At 48.4% G+C, this 18,499-nt stretch overlaps 2 protein-coding genes across 2 annotated transcripts; both read right to left on the reverse strand.

Annotated features, from left to right (window-relative positions):
- Positions 1–308: 308 nt before the first annotated feature.
- LOC114936783 (uncharacterized) lies at positions 309–1,163 on the reverse strand. Its single transcript, XM_029310099.1, has one exon. It carries the CDS (start codon positions 1,161–1,163, stop codon positions 309–311), a length of 855 nt encoding a protein of 284 aa, XP_029165932.1.
- A 1,646-nt stretch (positions 1,164–2,809) lies between these two features.
- On the reverse strand, positions 2,810–3,430 carry LOC114936782 (uncharacterized). Its single transcript, XM_029310098.1, has one exon. The coding sequence runs from the start codon at positions 3,428–3,430 to the stop codon at positions 2,810–2,812; it is 621 nt and encodes a 206-aa protein (XP_029165931.1).
- Between the last annotated feature and the right edge of the window lie 15,069 nt (positions 3,431–18,499).

Raw genomic sequence — 18,499 nt, forward strand, 5'->3', positions numbered from 1 at the left:
AGCTTTCCACTTCCTTCGCTCGATGAGAGTGTGCAAATATTCCGTACTCCAGCGCCTCCAAAAATGCTGGCGCAGTTGCTCCACGCGCTGCCAGCGTAACAGTTGCCCCGGATTCTCCGCTGCCAAATCTGTAACTGGGAAGCTATTAAGCGCTGCACCAATCAGAAAGTGACCCGGAGTTATGCAGTTGAGATCGTTTGGATCCTCGCTTAGCGCTGTTAATGGTCGCGAATTTAGTACGGCCTCTATCTCACACAGGACTGTCTGCATTTCTTCAAAAGTGAGGTTCGCGTTTCCGACCACGCAATTCAAATGTATTTTCGCGGATTCACCGCTGCTTCCCATAGCCCCCCGAAATGTGGGGCATGGGGCGGTATGAATTTCCAAACGAACTTGTTCCGCCGCGCGAACTGACGCACCTTTTCCTGCCCTTCAGAGCTATTGGCTATTTCGTATATTTCCCTAATTTGCTTATTGGCTCCGACGAATGTCGTGCCATTGTCGGAGTACACGCACGCCAGCTTGCCCTTTCGTAACATGAATCTTTTAAACGCCCCCAAGAAGGCGTCCGCCGTGAGATCGCTTACGATCTCCAAATGCACAGCCTTGGTCGCGAAGCACACGAGAACAGCGATGTAAGCCTTCACCATCCCGGCGTTGCGCCGCTTAGATTCCTTTATAAGTATCGGGCCGGCATAGTCTACGCCCGTATGCGTAAATAGCCTTGACACGTTTACCCGTGGTCCAGGCAAATCCGCCATCACCGTCTGAGATGCTGCCGGCCCACACCTGAAGCACGTTACGCATTTGCGTAACACCCCGCGAACCGCTGAACGTGCCGCCAAGGGCCAATAGCGCTGACGCACCGCGCATATTGTGGCCTGCAGTCCCGCGTGCAAGCTCCTAACGTGCTCTCCTTGAATAATTAATGTTGTAAGAACGTGACTTTTCGGCAGCAGCATGGGGTGCACCGCATCCGGCGGCAACGCCGCCCTGCTTATCCTACCTTCAACGCGAATGACGCCACACTCGTCCATAAATGGTGACAATGATAATATACGACTCCCGCTGCCGATGCTCCGGCCCTCGCCCAAATGGCGATACTCCCCCAAGAACGACCCGCGCTGCACACAACGTACCACGACCTGCATGGCCGCAGTCATCTCCTGATGAGAGATCGATGACCCGATCCCCTCAGCCCGTCGCGCACGACCGAACCTCAAACAATATGACACTATGCGTAGTATTTTCTCCAGGCTCGAAAATTTCTCTAATAACCCCGAGACTATCGGTCGATCTCCGACCGCCACGACAGCGATCACTCTCTTCTGCTCGGGCAGTTCTCCTGATATCTCGACGTTTTTCCTTCCCACCACAGACCAGATACGGCCAGAGCCGCCAAGTCCGCGCCACGCGATAATATATCGGCCGGGTTGTCCGCGGACGGCACGTGTCGCCAATCCGCGCCCTCGGTCAAACGCTGTATCTTCCCGACTCGGTTCGCGACGAACGCGCCCCTATTTCGAGACAAAGAACGAATCCATTGTAAGGTAATGGTGGAGTCCGACCACAGAAACACCCCCGCGGCGGGAAGTCCGACCGATTCTCGAACCTTTTCTATTAATTTTGCCAACAGCAGCGCCGCGCTCAACTCTAAGCGCGGCAATGATATTGCCCTCATGGGCGCGACTCGCGATTTCGAGACCAGTAATTGTACTCGGCATTCTTCGGAATTGTGTGTTCTCACGTACACGCATGCACTATAAGCACGCTCGCTCACGTCGCAAAAGCCGTGCAGCTGCACGCCCCCGGCATCGATCACGCGGCCCACGAAACGCGGCACGTGCAACTCACTAAGATTCGGTAATTGTTTTACTCCCAGCCAACGCGTATGGATGTCCTGCGGCAGCGACTCATCTCATCCAACCTGCGTCTGCCATGTGTTTTGCAGAATTAACTTTGCTACTACCGTCAATGGCCCCAGTAGCCCTAACGGATCCAAAAAGGCTCGCGATTTCCGCCAAAATAGTTTGCTTGGTTACGCAATTGGCAGGCGAGCCGCTCTCATAGTCGAATTTGAAGCTATTACGGGATCCCACGTAATTCCCAGGATCTTAGAGTTCGAGTCCCCGCCCAGAGACACGCTCGCATCCGTCGCGTCCTCCGCGTCTTGCAACAATCCTCGGCAGTTGGATGCCCACCTGCCGAGCTCGAATTTTCCGCGCTTCAGTAGCGCAACCGTCTCCCCGCGGACGCGCTTCACCTCCGGCAGGGTGTTAGCACCGGTGAGCAGGTCGTCGACGTAGAAATCCCAGAGCACGCACCTTGACCCAATCGCGTACTCGTCCGCATACTTTTGTGCAAGGTGCTGAAGGCACCTGCTGGCCAGGAACGACGCCGAACTCGTACCGTACGTGACCGTCAGCAGCTCGTATTCGCCACACTATTCTATGCAGATGTGTCTGTGATTCGTGCAGCAGTATCTGACGATACATTTTAATTATGGCCGCCACGAAGACACACGAATGTTCGAAAACGTATTAATATTGCGATCAATTCCTGCTGAATAACCGGACCTATTCGCAAAGCCTCGTTGAGCGAAACTCCCGTGCTGGTTTTGCACGAGGCATCGAAAATCACGCGTAACTTCGCGCATGGACCGGTCCCCTTTATTACCCCGATGCGGCAGGTAGATAGGCTCACCCCCGATCGAACCCGCAGATGCGACTCTCATGTGTCCCAACGATTGATATTTGCGTAGAAAATTCGCGTAGGAGCGCTTTAAACCCGGGTCGCGGTTAAGCTGCTTCTAGAGTGTAAGAAAACGCTTTATCGCTATTTCGCGCGATTCGCCGAGCCGTTGAAATGTGTCCTCTTTTAGCGGCAATTTTACTACATATCGACCTTCATCGTTCGTCGACACGTTCATCATGAAGTGACTTTTGCACGCCTGCTCGTCGCGGGTATAACCGTTAGAATCCGCCAGTTCCTCGATTTGCCAAAATTGATTAACTCGTTCGTGGAGCTGCGAGTTACTAATCGTCGCGTGTAATGCACGCAATTTGGCGCTCGATCGCGAGGTGCCACCACCCGTACGCCCGGCCAAAATCCAACCCAAACGTGTTTTTTGCAAAAGAGGGTGCTCGGATATCGCACGAATTTGGCCCACGCACGCCAGCTGCCAAAACAGATCGATTCCGATTAATAAATCGATGTCGGAAGACACGTTGAATTTCGGGTCCGCTAGATCGATGCCGGGCGGCAGCCTGAAGGTCTGACGCTTCAGCGTGCTCGCCGGAACTCTATCTGCGATTTGATCGGTGACAACGCAGTTTAGCTCGGCCTCGAACGAACTCCGTCGCGACCGGAATCTGACTCGCGCCATCCAATTCAAGACGGACGTCGAGTCGAATATGCCCGATATTGACATTTCCATAGGCCATGTCTCTAATTTTAATTTCGCTACGAATTTAGTCGAAATAAAGTTCGCCTGTGCTCTTTTTTTTTTGTGACGCTGGGAAAACCTCATGGTACCACACACCCCCGGGTAGGGGTGCGGGTTATGTGGGACTCCTTGTTCCCCTTGGTCGAGCTACGAATGGTTCGACCAGGGGGCCCAAGATTTACCTTACTAAAACCCCAGCGGGTGTTTTTCCCGGGCGTTGGATAGGGGGCGGCGAGGATGCTGGTATCCCATGTTGACTCGCCGCCCCCCCGCCAAGTCGTCTCCGGGGAGTTGCCTCAGTCTTGCGACCGAAACCCCTCCCCTACCACACAGTCAATGGCTGTGCGGTTCCCTCGCGGTTGCGGCGCAGGGCGAACACCGGCCCCACGCCGCGCCCTCCCAAAGAGTTTGGGGGGTGGGGCCATGGCTCGAGAACTCCCGCTCGAGACGCTGTGTAGAGGTTCCACCTCCATTCGTGCAGCCCCGGTTTCTTTGGGGGTTCCCACCATCTTGGTTAGTGGGATACCCCTTCTTCCTTTCTGCACCGGTGTGCAGGACTTTCCCCCCGTTCTATGATTGGCAGGGAGGTTTTTGTCCTTGCACACCGCGCAGTGTACCGGGGCTTCACATACACTGGCTCTGTGTTCTTCTTCTCCGCAACGGTAGCATCTACCGCTGCGGTCTGCCTTGTTTGGGCATCTGGCCCTTACATGGCCTCCCTCCAGGCATTTATAGCACTGGAGGGGGCGACTGTTCACCAGCTCGACTCTCACCATTGCCCAGCCTATCTTGACCTGGGTTTTCTTCGCAATGGTGTTTGCCGCCCTTAGAGGGTACCGGGCCCACACCATTTTAGTACCGTTGGGTGCCCTCTTTATTTCCCCACGGATACTTCCTCCTCTTGGCAGTTTCCGTCTCTAGAGATTGCTTCTCCGATCTCTGAGGGGGTAACTGCCTCGTCTAGTCCCCTCATTCTTATCTCTGCTGTCTTTGAGGGGCGCTGAATCTTTACACCCTCCTTCCCGGAGAGGGCCTGTCTGAGCTTGAGGGCCAATTTGTCCGCAAGCTCATTACCGTTTTCTCCGGGAATCTCATAAATCAGCGCCCCGGTGACGGCTCTTCTGATTTTCACGCCCTCCTTAATACCAAGGCTTTCGAGGCTCTCCATCTTTTGGCGAGCCTCAGTCATAGTGGCCTCGTATTCTCCCGGGGGGCGTGTTATTGATATCGCCGCCGTCCTTGGCTCTCTTCTCCTCTTGGGGGGCTCCATCTGCCCTTTCCTTTGGGATGCAATAAAAGGGGGGGGGGGTCTCTGCTGCTGTTGCAACTTTTCTTTTTCCTCCTTGTCTTTCTCTTTCTCTTTCTTCGCAGCTCTCCTTGACACAACTGTTGTCCACGCTTCGGGTTTTTGTTGTTGCGTCTCTTGCGGAGCGGTCCTTTTGTGGGAGTTAGCTGCGCCTACCTTTTCCCTCCTTTTCCCTGCTGTTTTCTTTTGTAGGGGGAGTTCCAACGAGACCTTTTCGATAGCTTTTATTCTTGGTTTCCCGGGTCTCGCCGGCGGGTTCAGGGTTGTTGCTGTTGTCGGGGTGTTTCTATTCTTTTTCCCTGACGTTGTTGCTGCTTGTTCCTTCCTTGGGGCTGACGGGTTTGTCTTGCTGCCTCCTTCTTTTTCCGTCCTTGTCTTCTCGGCCTTCTTCCTCCGGGCGAAGCTGGGGACCGGGTTTCCCATTCTCCTATCCATGATGCGCTCACAGATCCCCTCCATCATGGCGATAAGGGCCTCCCTCTTATATCTCTCCTCTCTTTCTTCCTTGTCCTCCTGATCCGCGATGTCCACCACCCTCTTTTGGTGTTGAGGAAGTGGGCCTGGTCCGTTTCCTTTTCCTGTCTTCTCCTTTCCGAGGGGGGGGGGAACTCCTCCTTCCTGAATATGTTTGATCTCCACTCGTCTATCTCTATTTTCTCCTCCTTGTGGGCTTCTGGGGAGACCCCATCTTCGGGTGGATGTGTCTTTCCACGAGCCTCTTTTCCCTTATCCTCTGAGGGCTCCCTATCTGGGGGTGGAAGTGGATTCCCAGGCGTCTGGACCGTCTCGGTGCTCGGGAATTCCCCATCTCCCGATAGAGGTGAGCTTTCTTTCATCCACCTCTTTGTCCTTCTCCCTCTTTCCTTGACGAGGGAGGTCTCCTGGCTCTTCTCGGAGTGTCTTTGGATCTCCTCGCGACTCTTATTCGTCTTCCTCTTGAGCTTCAGCACGACTTTGCGAAGCTCAGCATTCTCCATCCGAAGGAGATGCATTTGGTATCTCATCTCCTTCATTTGGTTCTCTATCCGAGCCTCCTGAGGATGCTGCGCCTTTATGGCAAGTACGGTCGCGGCAGCACACATATCAGCTGCGGCTTCCTTTGCAGCCTTCGCAAGTGTGCCCTTTATGTTGCCGGATTGTGTGGCAACTTTATATATATATCCGTACATCTCTCGGATACCATTGCCTCCAGGTCAGCGATCGGGGTCTCGCTGTACTCTTCTTCCCTCTCCTTAATACTTTCAACGAAGTCTTTGAAAGATTTCGTTGGTCCTGGTTTGTAGAGCGGGTCCAGGATTTCCTTCTCTTTTTGAAGGGCTCTTTCTTCTTCTCTCCTGGCCTTTTCCTCCTTCTTTGTCCTACCAATCCTGGTAGTTCCGGGCCGGCCTTTTCCTTTCTTCTCCGGAATGGTGGGGATCACCCCCTCCTCTTCTTGCTCCCCGCATTCTTGTTGGTGTTGCGGTTCCTTTGGTAATTGTGGTTGTTATTTCGCGTCCTGCCTCTCTATCATCAGGTTTAAATCATTGTCGATCTGTCGGGTCATCTCACGGAAAGCAGGTAGCTCCGCTCTTTCCGTGCCCACGCTGATCTGATCTAAATCAAAATCAAGGCTGCTGTACTCAAAAGGAGCACAACTTTTTGCTCTTGTTTTTGTTGCCCCCCTTATTCTTGAGGGGCTTCTTGACCTGATTGCCCCTGTTCCTGAGGCGGGTGGCACGCCTGTTCTCCTCCTTAGTCTCGTTGCTATGCATGAATCCTCAGACGATGATGCGCCCGTCTGCGAGTCGCATCTCATGAGTTTTATAGCGACTTCTCTGGAGATCCCTCTTGCGATTTCATCAGAACTCTGCAAGACTGAAACCCTTTCCAGTGCGGCGCGTATATCGGCTCGCGTAACTAGCCCCTCCGTGTGAGACTCACCCTTCTCACCTTCTTTCTGATTTGTGTTTTTAATTATATCTTCCATTCTTGTTGATCCCACTGTCCCGCTGCGGCTCCGTCCCCCAGGGTATACCCCCACCGGCCAAGAGGTGCCCCGAAACATGACCGGCCACACCCCAGGGCCGGGGCCCAAGTTTCCCCGGGGAGGGGACATATGTCTTAGGCCGGGGGGATACCGCACCCCGGCCAGACTCCGAGCCCCTTACACACCCGTGTGGGATTTGACGCCCACACGGGCTTTCAGGGATCCCACACCTCCGACTGTGTGGGCACCGCAGCGGGTGGCGCCACCCGGGGGGCCCCACGGACGCTTTAAACAGGGTCGCCGCTCCCCGGCCCTGCCCTACACGTCGTGGCGACCAGCAATACCGTGTCGCGCCCTTCTCGAAGACGTTCGAGGAGGGGCAGGCGCCTCCCCGGCCGGTCGGTTCGGAAAGGGTAACGATCCCGACCGACCGGGGATATCTACTCTGGCCGCACCCAGGCCGCTCGGACGTTTCCGAGGCAGGGCCCGGCGGCGAGAGTAGATATCCCTGGTCGGTCGGGACCGTTACCCTTTCCGAACCGACCGGCCGGGGAGGCGCCTGCCCCTCCTCGAACGTCTTCGAGGAAGGCGCGACACGGTATTGCTGGTCGCCACGGCGTGTAGGGCAAGGCCGAGGAGCGGCGACCCTGTCTAAAGCGTCCGTGGGGCCCCCCGGGTGGCGCCACCCGCTGCGGTGCCCACACAGTCAGAGGTGTGGGACCCCTGAAAGCCCGTGTGGGCGTCAAATCCCACACGGATGTGTAAGGGGCTCGGAGTCTGGCCGGGGTGCGGTATCCCCCCGGCCTAAGACATATGTCCCCTCCCCGGGGAAACTTGGGGCCCGGCCGTTTCCGAGGCAGGGCCCGGCGGCAGGCGGCCGCGGCACCCTCCGGGCTATGCCCCTTGGGTAACCGCGGCGCGCCTTCTCCGCCACCCTCGGCCCGGATTCGGAAACGTCCGAGCGGCCCGAGGATGGCAAGTCGCAGGGACGCTGGGACGAGAGCACGCTCTCCAACCAGCACTCTGCGACTTCCCTCTCGCCGTCGAGCCCCGCCTCGGAATATATCCGAGCGGCCTCAACGGCCGACCCGCGTGGTCTCCTCCGGGCAGTGCCCCTTGGGTAAACCCTCCGGGCTATGCCCCTCGGGTGACCACGCGTGGCCGTCTACGCCGACCCAGCCCTGCCTCGGAGACGTCCGAGCGGCCTGGGTGCGGCCTACCCCAGGGACGCTGGGACAGGGACCCAGGCTACCCAGCCTGGAGACCCCCAACCAGCATCCTGAGGCACCTCCCTGTCCCCGGGAACCACTCCACGAGCGGGCCCCGAAGACCGATCGACATGGCCCCCTTCGGGCAAAGCTCCTTGGGACAACCCTCCGGGCAAAGCCCCTCGGGTGACCATGTCGATCCCTCCACCGGCGCGACCCCCTCCGGGCAAAGCCCCTCGGGAAACCCTCCGGGCAGAGCCTCTCGGGTAATCACGCGCGGCACCTTCCAATGCGGCCCCCGCCGCCGACGCCCACCCTTACCCCCCAAAGGGAACCCTAAAACGAGCCCCCCCCCCAGGACGGAGGGGGGAGAAAACCCCGGACGGCAAAAGCCGCCTACCCGACAGGCGTGTCGGGCCACAGAGCATGGTGGGAAGGGAAGCGCCGAAGCGCCGTGCAGTCCCTTCTCCTAACGGTGCCATGCCACCGAGCGTTTGAATTCCGGGTCGCCATCCCTTACCACATACGAGCCGAAGCTCTAACGGGGAAGTGGGCCCCGTCTCCCCAGGGGGTGGAAATCTTTCACCCCCCGAAGAAGAGTCCCCAGAGACGGAGGGCGTGCCCCCCGGACCGGGGGCAGTGTACCTCGAGAGGTACAGGTCGCTGTTGGCACCCCTTGCAAGACTATCCTCTTGCAAAGGGTGAGCCCCTTCGCCACGGCAAGGCCGCGATCCACGAAGGGGTCGCCTGTGCTCCTGCATCCAGCAAGGCACGGCATGACACCCGTGAGCCGCCCGCACCGTCCCCCCCGACCGCATCGTGCGCAACCACGGCGGCAGGGTCGCTCGCGATCGGAGTCGAACCGTCCGTCGTTGAGTCGACGGTCCGCGAATTCTCGATTCCTCTTCTTTGATTCGAGAGATGCAGCAGCGTGTTGTGTTTCAGCTTGCACGTCCTGCAGCCGCTCGACGAGCACTCGGCCGCCACGTGATCACGGCTACGCAAGCAATTCAAACAAAGTTTTCGGCCGCGCATCTCACCTACGCGCCGGTTTACCGGAAGCGCTAAGAAGCCTCTACAAAAGTAGACCAAATGCGCACCCCCGCAATAAGTGCACTTTCCCTCCTCGACCGTCGCATGCAGCGCGTGTCGCCCCGAAGTCGATCGCGCCCGCGAACAAATGTCGGAGCGCTCGGAAGCGCCTGATCTCCCCCCAGTCGACTCCTCTAAAATCTGACTACGATGAGCGAGAAAATCAATCAATTCCTTGAAGGCGGGCAACTCCAAGCCCCCCAGGGAAGCATGCCACTCCCTGGATGTTACGTGGTCTAATTTGGACGTAATTATGTGTATTAGCAACGCGTCCCATTTGTCGGCGTTGCAGTCCAATGCAGTCAACGCGCGTACGTGTACCGCTGCACCGGCCGCCAGCTGCCGAATGCCACTCGCGCTTTCTTTTGTAATCGCCGCTAATTCGAATATTGCCTTTATATGCGTCTGTACGATTACACGCTTGTTGTTGTAACGGTCTTTTAGAATATTCCACGCAAGGTCGTAGTTATTATTCGAGATCTCTAATGTTTTGATGATGTCGAGAGCTGAACCCGTCAACGACGCCCGCAAATATTGAAATCTTTGTATATCAGATAATGTCTTGTTGTTATGTATGACCGACATAAACGTGTCATGGAATGGGAACCATTTTTCGTACTTTTCAGAAAACGATGGTAAATTTAATTTTTGGTACACGGACGTGTGTTGCGGCTTCACTCTCGGATCGCGTTGATCCTGGCGTGGAGGCCCGCGGACTATTTTGAATGCTGTCATTTTGTAATAATCGCCGCATTCTCGCGCACAACGAATATACGTTGTCTTCGAACGCGACTCTGTCATCTATCTTGGCCTCGTCTGTTGCCTCTAATTGCAACTGCACCTTGCAGTAATCTTCCCATATTGGGTCTAAGCGCGCGCGCCTCACTTCCAATTGCGCTCGTGCCTCGTCATCTACCGCGATCACGCTGTTCACAAATGTTTCTATCCGCGTGCACGAGCCCTTTATTATTCCGCGCCTTCTTTTCAGCGCCGCTACCTCCGATGCCGTTACGTTTGACGTCGCCGCACTCGCGCCACTTGTATCAGGGCTACGGTCGATCGGCATTTTTTTGGATCACAAATAATTTACAGTGACTAACGCGAATCGAGTATTTACAAATAAATAAATAAATAAGTTAATTGCGCAGCGCAAAAAAAATGATTGGTGCAGGCTCAACTACAGCTTACCCAGCTACGCTTCCTCTTCTCTGCCCGGCGCCACGCCGCCACTCGAGGTGCAGCTCCGACGAATATCGTCTCTCCCTGCGTGCAGCTCGGCAGCCCCGGTCACCGTTAGTTATTACCAGTTAGTTAGTTACATTTTTAAATTTCGTCTCTCGTGTACTCACGTATTTGACGCAAGTGTATCATTAAATTTCAATAATGAGTTTGAAAAAGTAGTTGAAATTTGTCTATCACTAACGCAGAGTTTATGCGGAAAAAATTTTTCCAAGCATATATGTAAATTAGCATGCGCGAATGAAGAGAAATGCTTCAATATTTTTGGGAAATTCGCGGGAGAATGTCCCAGCGCTGTGCTAGCGGTATTATTCCGACTAGGACATTTTAGTGTTTTTCGTGAGTTACTGATTATCGCGGGAGAGGTGATCGAGTCGCGATACTATTTTAGTAGTGAGAAGAAAAACGATATAGCAGGTCACATCGAATATCTCCTCCTACATTTTCATCGAGTTCTGCGGGGAGAAGATAATAGTAAGTTTTTATCTTTTATTACACTTAATTATAAATAAATTAATTAAAACTACCTCAATTATTTATTTATTTAAATCGCTAAAACTTCAGGTATTGTACGACCTGTCGCACGCGTCACAAGAAACCGGTTACGTGTACTGAAGAACCGTCGCGTATCACTACCAAAATTAAGGCTAAATAGAAGACGACGAGCGGATTCTTCGCCGGAGCCCAGACCTTCGCATAAGTTTTAACATCATAAATGATATCGTGTTGTTAGAAAACATAATATTAAACAAAAAATTTTTTAATAAAATGTTGTACGTTCCAGGCCGTGCACGCATCGTGTTAACGCCGGAGCTGGAACATCCGGTTATTGAATTAGCCAAAAGTAACAATGACGTGGAAGAAGTGCGGGTTTGCAAAGTAAGTCCGTTCGATGAGGCGGGCATATTTACTCCGCTTGAAAGTAAGTAAGAAAAATACTACAGTGGTATATCAACACAAAAGATTTTTTAATTATGTGAAATACTAATAATATATGACTGATGAATATTAGATGGCATGGCGAATGAAAACGTGGTCGTAGAGGAGCGAGAACAGAAGAAGGAAATCGACAAGGAAATAAACTTGATTTCGGAAGATGAAGAAGAGGTGGAGGAGGAGAAAGAGGAGGAAGATGAAGAGGTTGGAAGAAGAAATAGAGCAAACGGAAGCTGAAGAAGAAGAGCCGGAAGATCAAGAAAAACAAGCGGCAGATGAAGAAGAAGAAGTGGCAGATAAAAATAACGCCACGTTTTCTGAAGAAGAAGAAGAAGAAGAAAATAGCAGGGCGATGGTTGAGAAAGGTAATAATTGCATATTTTATACTTAATCTTCTCCTACGTTTATATGTTTTGCTTATTGTGGTGTATTCACTGTACTCATATATTATCATCACTTTGTATTCACGTGATCTGCGGAATCTCCGAATCAACAACATATTGCTATGGTGGGGACACGAAGGCAGAGGCAGTCCACGGCCGACGCTCGTACGTAACGTACCGACACACCGCGTGACGCGTATTGTAATCGGAGCTAGTTCTCATGATATCGAATAATAATTATATAGTTGTTTATTGAAAGTCACACTGGTGTTTAATTAACAACCCGACCTTAGGGCAAGACATGACAATTTTGGCGACGAGGTAACTCAAACTCAACAATCAAAAACGCGATAAAGAAAGTAAGAAAAGAGCGCTTGATTCGCCGTACTCGAGATCCACTATATACAGTAACTGCGAAGCAGCCACGAACAAGCTAGTAGCCAATGAAGAATGTAGCATACGATAACAACAAAACTTAAAGGTATCGGGAGACAGAATTACACAAGTGTAATTAGCGAATAAAGAAACTTTTAGAATAGTTCCATATTCGAACGTCGTCGAAATCCAGCAGCGAAGAAGAAATAACGATTCATAATATTGACTACACAAGGACATCGTGGATTCAAGCTCTCTCAAAGGCACAGCTAGCTAAATTATTGTCGGGCCTAAACATCAAATTCGACAATAATAGCAATATCGAACAACTACAAAAACTTCTAAGATCACGCGTACGTGATAAGCAGCGTGAACAAGAAACAGAACGCAACGAAACATCTGAGAACGAAATAAACAAAGTCCCGGAAATAATTCACACGATGTCAGAACACAAAGCATCAAAGCTAGAGTTCGTACTAGGAAAAGACGACTGGGAAACATATACGGAACGACTGGAGCTATATTTCCTGGTAAACGACATAAAGGTTGATAAGCAAGCAGCAGTCTTGCTAACAAAAATCAACCCGGAAACATATAATTTAGCAAGAGACCTATGTGCACCAGACAAACCAAGCACAAAAACATATGCGCAACTAGTCGCGCTTATCAAAGATCATTTGAACTCCAAACCTTCGGAGGCGATGGAAAGGTGCAAATTCCATCAAGCACAACAAGCGTCAACGGAATCGGTTGCTGATTTTGTTGCGAGATTAAAGCGACTTTCACTATATTGCAACTTTCCGGATGTAAATAATGCGGTACGAGATCAAATCGTGTGTGGCCTCAAGGATCATGCGACGAAGAAAGCTCTATTTCGAGAAGAAAACTTGACGTACGATACAGCATATAAAATTGCGACACAAATGGAAACGACAGAACAGGACGCGACGGCGACTGATAAATTAAATACGGCAGCGATGCCAACCACAAGTTCGGTACAATGAACACAGCAGCCACAACAACGTTCTTACAGAAGCACACAAGAATCTTGGCGAGGTAACAAACAGTACACTAGAGGTGCATCAAGAAAAAAAGTTACGGACGACAGCTCAAACACTTATCAACAAACAATCGTATGTTATTGCTGTGGAAAAGACAATCACATGGCCAGAGATTGTTTTCAACGATACCAAACATGCAAAGCCTGCCACAGGAAGGGACACCTCACAGTAATGTGCAGATCAAAGAAATCGGAGATTCAACATCTTCAAGTGTCAACCCAGGAAACTGAGAAGGGAGAAGAGTCTTCAGCAGACTTCATCTGACAAGAAGAAAACGACATCGGTAATAATCGGATAAGAGTCGGTAATGTAAACATCATAAACGATTGTAAGACCGCGGAACCGATGTACATAAATATTATTGTAAATGGAATTAATGTAAAGATGGAAATAGATACGGGAACATATGTAACAATAATGTCGGAAGAAACAAAAAAGAGATATTTTCCGAGTATACAAATTGAAACGCTGAATACGCCCCTGAAAGCATACGGTAAAGTTCCATTCGAACATGTCGGTATTACGACGGGATTAGAGGTGCAATTAGGTAGGCGAAAGGCAACATTAAAAATGATAATAATGAAGGGATCGGGACCAACATTAATTGGAAGACAATGGCTACAAGCATTAGCACTATGGCCATTACCTTTAAACGAATTAGTAAGCGATACGTTGAGCTGCCATAAAATAGATTTGAGTAACGTTATTAAAGAATTTCCAAGTAAGTTTCCAAAATTATTCGGGAACGGGACTATATAATAAAGATGTTTTAAAATTAGTACTACGAGAGAATTCACAATCAAAAGCGTTTAAGGCAAGACACTTACCTTTTGCATTGACAAAAAAGTCGAAAACGAAATAAATAGATTGGAGGCATTAGGTCATTTAAAAAAAGTAGACGTTAGCGATTGGGCGACTCCAATCGTACCGGTAATCAAATCGAACGGGACAGTAAGGATTTGTGGAAATTTCAAGCTCACGGTGAACCCTTGTTTAGTAATGGACCGGCATCCGTTACCATTAATAGATGAAATCTTCTTAGCATTGCAGAATGGCGAGAAATTTTCACAAATAGATTTACAGCACGCGTATATGCAGATTCCGGTAGACGAGAAAAGTCAAGATTACCTCACAATAATTACACATAAAAGATTGTACAAATATACAAAAATGACAGAAGGCATCGCGTCAGGGCCGGGAGACTTCCAACGGAAAATAGAACAATGCTTAGCGGGTATCGAAGGCGTGATACCGTACCTCGACAATATATTTTGCACCGGTAGTAACGACAAAAAACACTGGCAAGCTCTCAATACGGTATTTACGTGATTGGAAGAAGCCGGGTTCAAAATAAACATAAACAAATGCGATTTTTTCAAAGATCGACTCGACATTTTAAAATTCGTAATTGATAAGAATGGACTCCACAAAGCGGAAACAAAAGGCAAGGCAATGATTCACGCACCGACACCGAAAAACAAGAAACAATTAAACTCGTTCATAGGATTAATAACATATTATGCAAGATTTATACCAGATAGAGCCGAAAGGCTAAAACCGCTGTACGAATGCGCTAAACAAGGCGAATTTAAATGGAGTAAAGAATGCGCATCGGCTTTCGAATGGATAAAAACAGAATTAGCGTCCTCGAGAGTTTTAGCTCATTTTGATCCTGAGGAAGAGTTAGTCTTAGCATGCGATGCATCGGCATACGGAATAGCAGCGATACTATCACACCGGTATAAAGATAAAACGGAGAGACCGATAGCGTTCGCATCAAAAATGATTCCGGAGTCAGAATTAAATAGAGCGATAATCGATAAGGAGGCTAGTGCGATAGTATTCGGTTTTAAAAAATTCTACAATTACATTTTCGGTAAACAGATAATTTTACGAACTGATCACAAACCGTTGACTCATATTTTCGGCCCAAAACAAGAAATTCCACTTACAGTGGCTAGTAGACTGCAGCGATGGGCATTTTTTTTTTCGAGATTTTCATACACAATCGAGTACATTAAATCAGGAAAGAACAGCAATTGTGACGCATTATCAAGACTCCCTATCGATGACGCGACTCCAATTTTCAATAAAGAATTTTCTGCGATAAATTACATAGAAGAAAGCGAAATTTTGAATACGGGAGAGATTGCGAAAAAGAGTAAAAGCGATAAAACGTTAAGCAGAGTTATCCGATACGTAAGAAACGGGTGGCCAAAAGCAGATGAGTTAAGCGGGGAAGAGAGAAATTTGTATGCAAAACGAGAAGAGTTGTCGGTGGACAAAGGGTGTGTACTGTGGGGTTATAGAGTTGTGATTCCAGAGAAGTTTAGGGAAAGCGTCCTTCGAGAACTCCACGCATCACACTTCGGAATAGTGAAAATAAAGATGATCGCGAGATCATATGTATGGTGGTCGAACATTGATAGCGAAATTGAGAACATGGTTGCGGCGTGTACAGTATGTGTGAGAGAGAGAGAAAAATACCTGCGAGTGTACCTTTGACACCTTGGCCCTACCCCGATAGGTTTTGGAGCAGAATTCACGCAGACTTTTTAGGTCCATTCCACGGACACATGTTCATGGTAATTGTAGACGCGTACTCAAAGTGGCCTGAAATAATTGACATGCACAGGTGCACGCAAGCTCCAAAAGCTATCGAGGAGTTTAAGAAAATACTCGGTAGGCATGGTTTACCGAGACATCTTGTCACAGACAACGGGACTCAATATACGAGTAACGAGTTTCGAGACTTTGTAAATAGAAACGGCATTAAACACAGCTTCACTGCGCCGCACCACCCTACAACGAACGGGGCAGCAGAAAATTTTGTAGAGACTTTTAAAGATAAAGTGGACAAGATAGTGAAGAGCGGTAAACCGTTAGATTATGCGGTGAACTTATTTTTATTTGATTATAGGACGTCGGAGCATTGTACGACGGGGAGAACGCCGGCGTATATGGTTTATAAGCGAGAATTGAGGACGCGTTTTGACTTACTAAAGCCAGACGTTAATAGTGTTTCCGATAAACAATTAGCTCAGGTCATTGCGAAAAACTGCAGTCGAAATGTCGAACTTCAAATAGGCGAAACGGTAATGGTTATCTCTGAACATAGAATTAGGGAGCAGCATACATTTGATTGAAATAAAGTTATGTAAATAAATTTATTTCATGATCTAAAATTTTAACTTTATTTCAATGAAATGTATGCTGCTCCCTAATTCTATGTTCAGAGATAACAGAGTGTCTCTTTGAATCCAATTTGATGTTATTCATATGTTCTTTTATCCTTGTCTGTAATTGTCTCTTTGTCTGACCCACGTATGTTGCATTGCAGTCTTTGCAACTGATCTTGTAAACTAGTAAAAGTGTGTCATTGCATATAGAAACGTATAATTATTAAGGGAAACTAAGACAATTCCACGCTTTCAAATGATGGAATGCCAACCTTCCACCAATTGTCCACCTTTAAAATCATCATTGGAAATAATCCGCATTAACATCTGGAAATGATCCAAGAACAATATAGAGATGTATTCAACCTCAAATCATACACGCTACACATCATCAAAAGTTGTAATCGTTCGCATCACCCAAATTATTTTATATATGATTATAATGAACAGTAAGAATTGCAATCGTTAGCATTGTCGAAATGTTTTTTTAAATTTTATAATTGACTAATATTATATGACTCCACTGAAGAAGACTGCGTACAGTCGAAACGTTTGTGATTTAATGTATTATTATGTTTTGATGGTTTTAAAATAAAAATTTATAATATTCATTAACATCCGAATAATTTTATGCTCTTTAGTTGGCCTGTACTGACATTAATTTTACAATTTTATTTCAATATATAAGAGCGTTATAATTTTTACTAATTTATTATTTTAATAATAATAATAATTAACCTTTTAAGCAAAATAAATTTTATTTAGTGAAATATTAAATTTTTAACAAAATTTTTAATATAAATTTTTTGTCTGAAAAACTTTAACATAAAAATATTTAATTTTTAAAAAATTCTTGTTACGTACGATTTTTATATATTCAAATATATCCGTGCCAAACTCACATACGTCCACTATCACAAGACATACACGCCAACAAGAACATTTGTTTAAAAGCTGATCGTGGGCAGCGCAACGTAGCGCTCGTCAGCTGATCGGTAGCGGTGCGCTAACCAAACGTTCATCAGCTGATCGGTAGTTGCGAGCTAACCAGGCGCTCATCAGCTGATCGGCGCTATCCATGATGTACGCTGGCACGAGCATGCGACCGCCGCGGGTTGGGCGCCCGGAGCGCGGATAAGCTTTTTCCTCCGTACTCATTCTATACTATGAGTATGAGTAATATTAAAATTTAAATACGCGGGCGCTCTTTACGTTAATTTTTTGGTTTTAAGAACGTCCCGGATTAGATTTTCTTTTATTTATGAGATTGTACATAAACGGTGAATATCGCGTTCATTTTAGGAAATGAATGTGCGCTGGAAACATCCTTGGATGTCGATCGTCTGCGGGCCTACGGGATGTGAAAAAACGATTTTTGTGAAAACATTTCTTTGTTATTTGTCCGACGTGTCCGATGCTCGAGAGAGAATTTTATTTTATTACGCCGAGTGGCAAGATGCCTATCAACGTCTGCAATGCGATGAAAATGAAAGAGAAGAGAAGAGTAGCGTGAGAAAAAAGAGCGTATATGCAAATAACGTTCCGATATCTCGAAGAAAAATATAATCGAATTTCACGAGGGTTTACCGCGCACGGAAGATTATTCTCACGATCCACTCTCCCCGAAATTAGTGATAATCGACGATCTTATGAGAGAGTCGTCATCGTGCAATGTTATCGTAGATCTGTTTACTAAAGGAAGCCATCATAAGAATCTCAGTGTTATTCTCATTTCGCAAAATCTCTTCTATCAGGGACGCGGACAACGCGACATATCTCTGCGAATTACATAGTAGTTTTCAAAAATCCGCGCGATCGCGCGCAAATTCAGCATTTAGCACGTCAAGTATATCCGGACGATCCGAAGTTTATGGAAGAAGCGTACTACGACACTACTTCGAAGCCTCACGGGTATTTATTGCTCAATTTAAAACAATCGACTCCAGACGAATATCGATTTCGAACATGTATCTTTCCCAACGATAAGCTGCATTACGCGTACATTCCACGTAGATCGATCAATAGAGGGGGAGGCGTATAAAAGACTCCGTTATTCACACACGATTATCACTCGTGCAATTACAGCGCGATGGTAAAAAAAGAAAAAAAATCGCAACCGGCATTATCGTCGTCGAAGAATTCATCCGTCAGGGCCGTAAAAATTGCTAGACGATCTATCGGCAAAAGAAACACGAGTCTTTTGAAAACTTTATGTTATCTAAAAAAAAATCAAAGAACAACGTTTTTACGTACCGTCAATAATAACCTCATAAAGTGTATTCAAGAGTGCGTTTTCAATACTCTTAAAG

Source organism: Nylanderia fulva, unplaced genomic scaffold (genome assembly GCF_048542155.1).
Source record: "Nylanderia fulva isolate GAGA-0341 unplaced genomic scaffold, ASM4854215v1 Scaffold117, whole genome shotgun sequence".
In the NCBI taxonomy this organism is placed as follows: domain Eukaryota; kingdom Metazoa; phylum Arthropoda; class Insecta; order Hymenoptera; family Formicidae; genus Nylanderia; species Nylanderia fulva.

Bases quoted from the DNA above. Each gene is read 5' to 3' on its own strand.
- LOC114936782 (XM_029310098.1), bottom strand. From the start codon at position 3,430: ATGTCAATATCGGGCATATTCGACTCGACGTCCGTCTTGAATTGGATG.
- LOC114936783 (XM_029310099.1), bottom strand. From the start codon at position 1,163: ATGACTGCGGCCATGCAGGTCGTGGTACGTTGTGTGCAGCGCGGGTCG.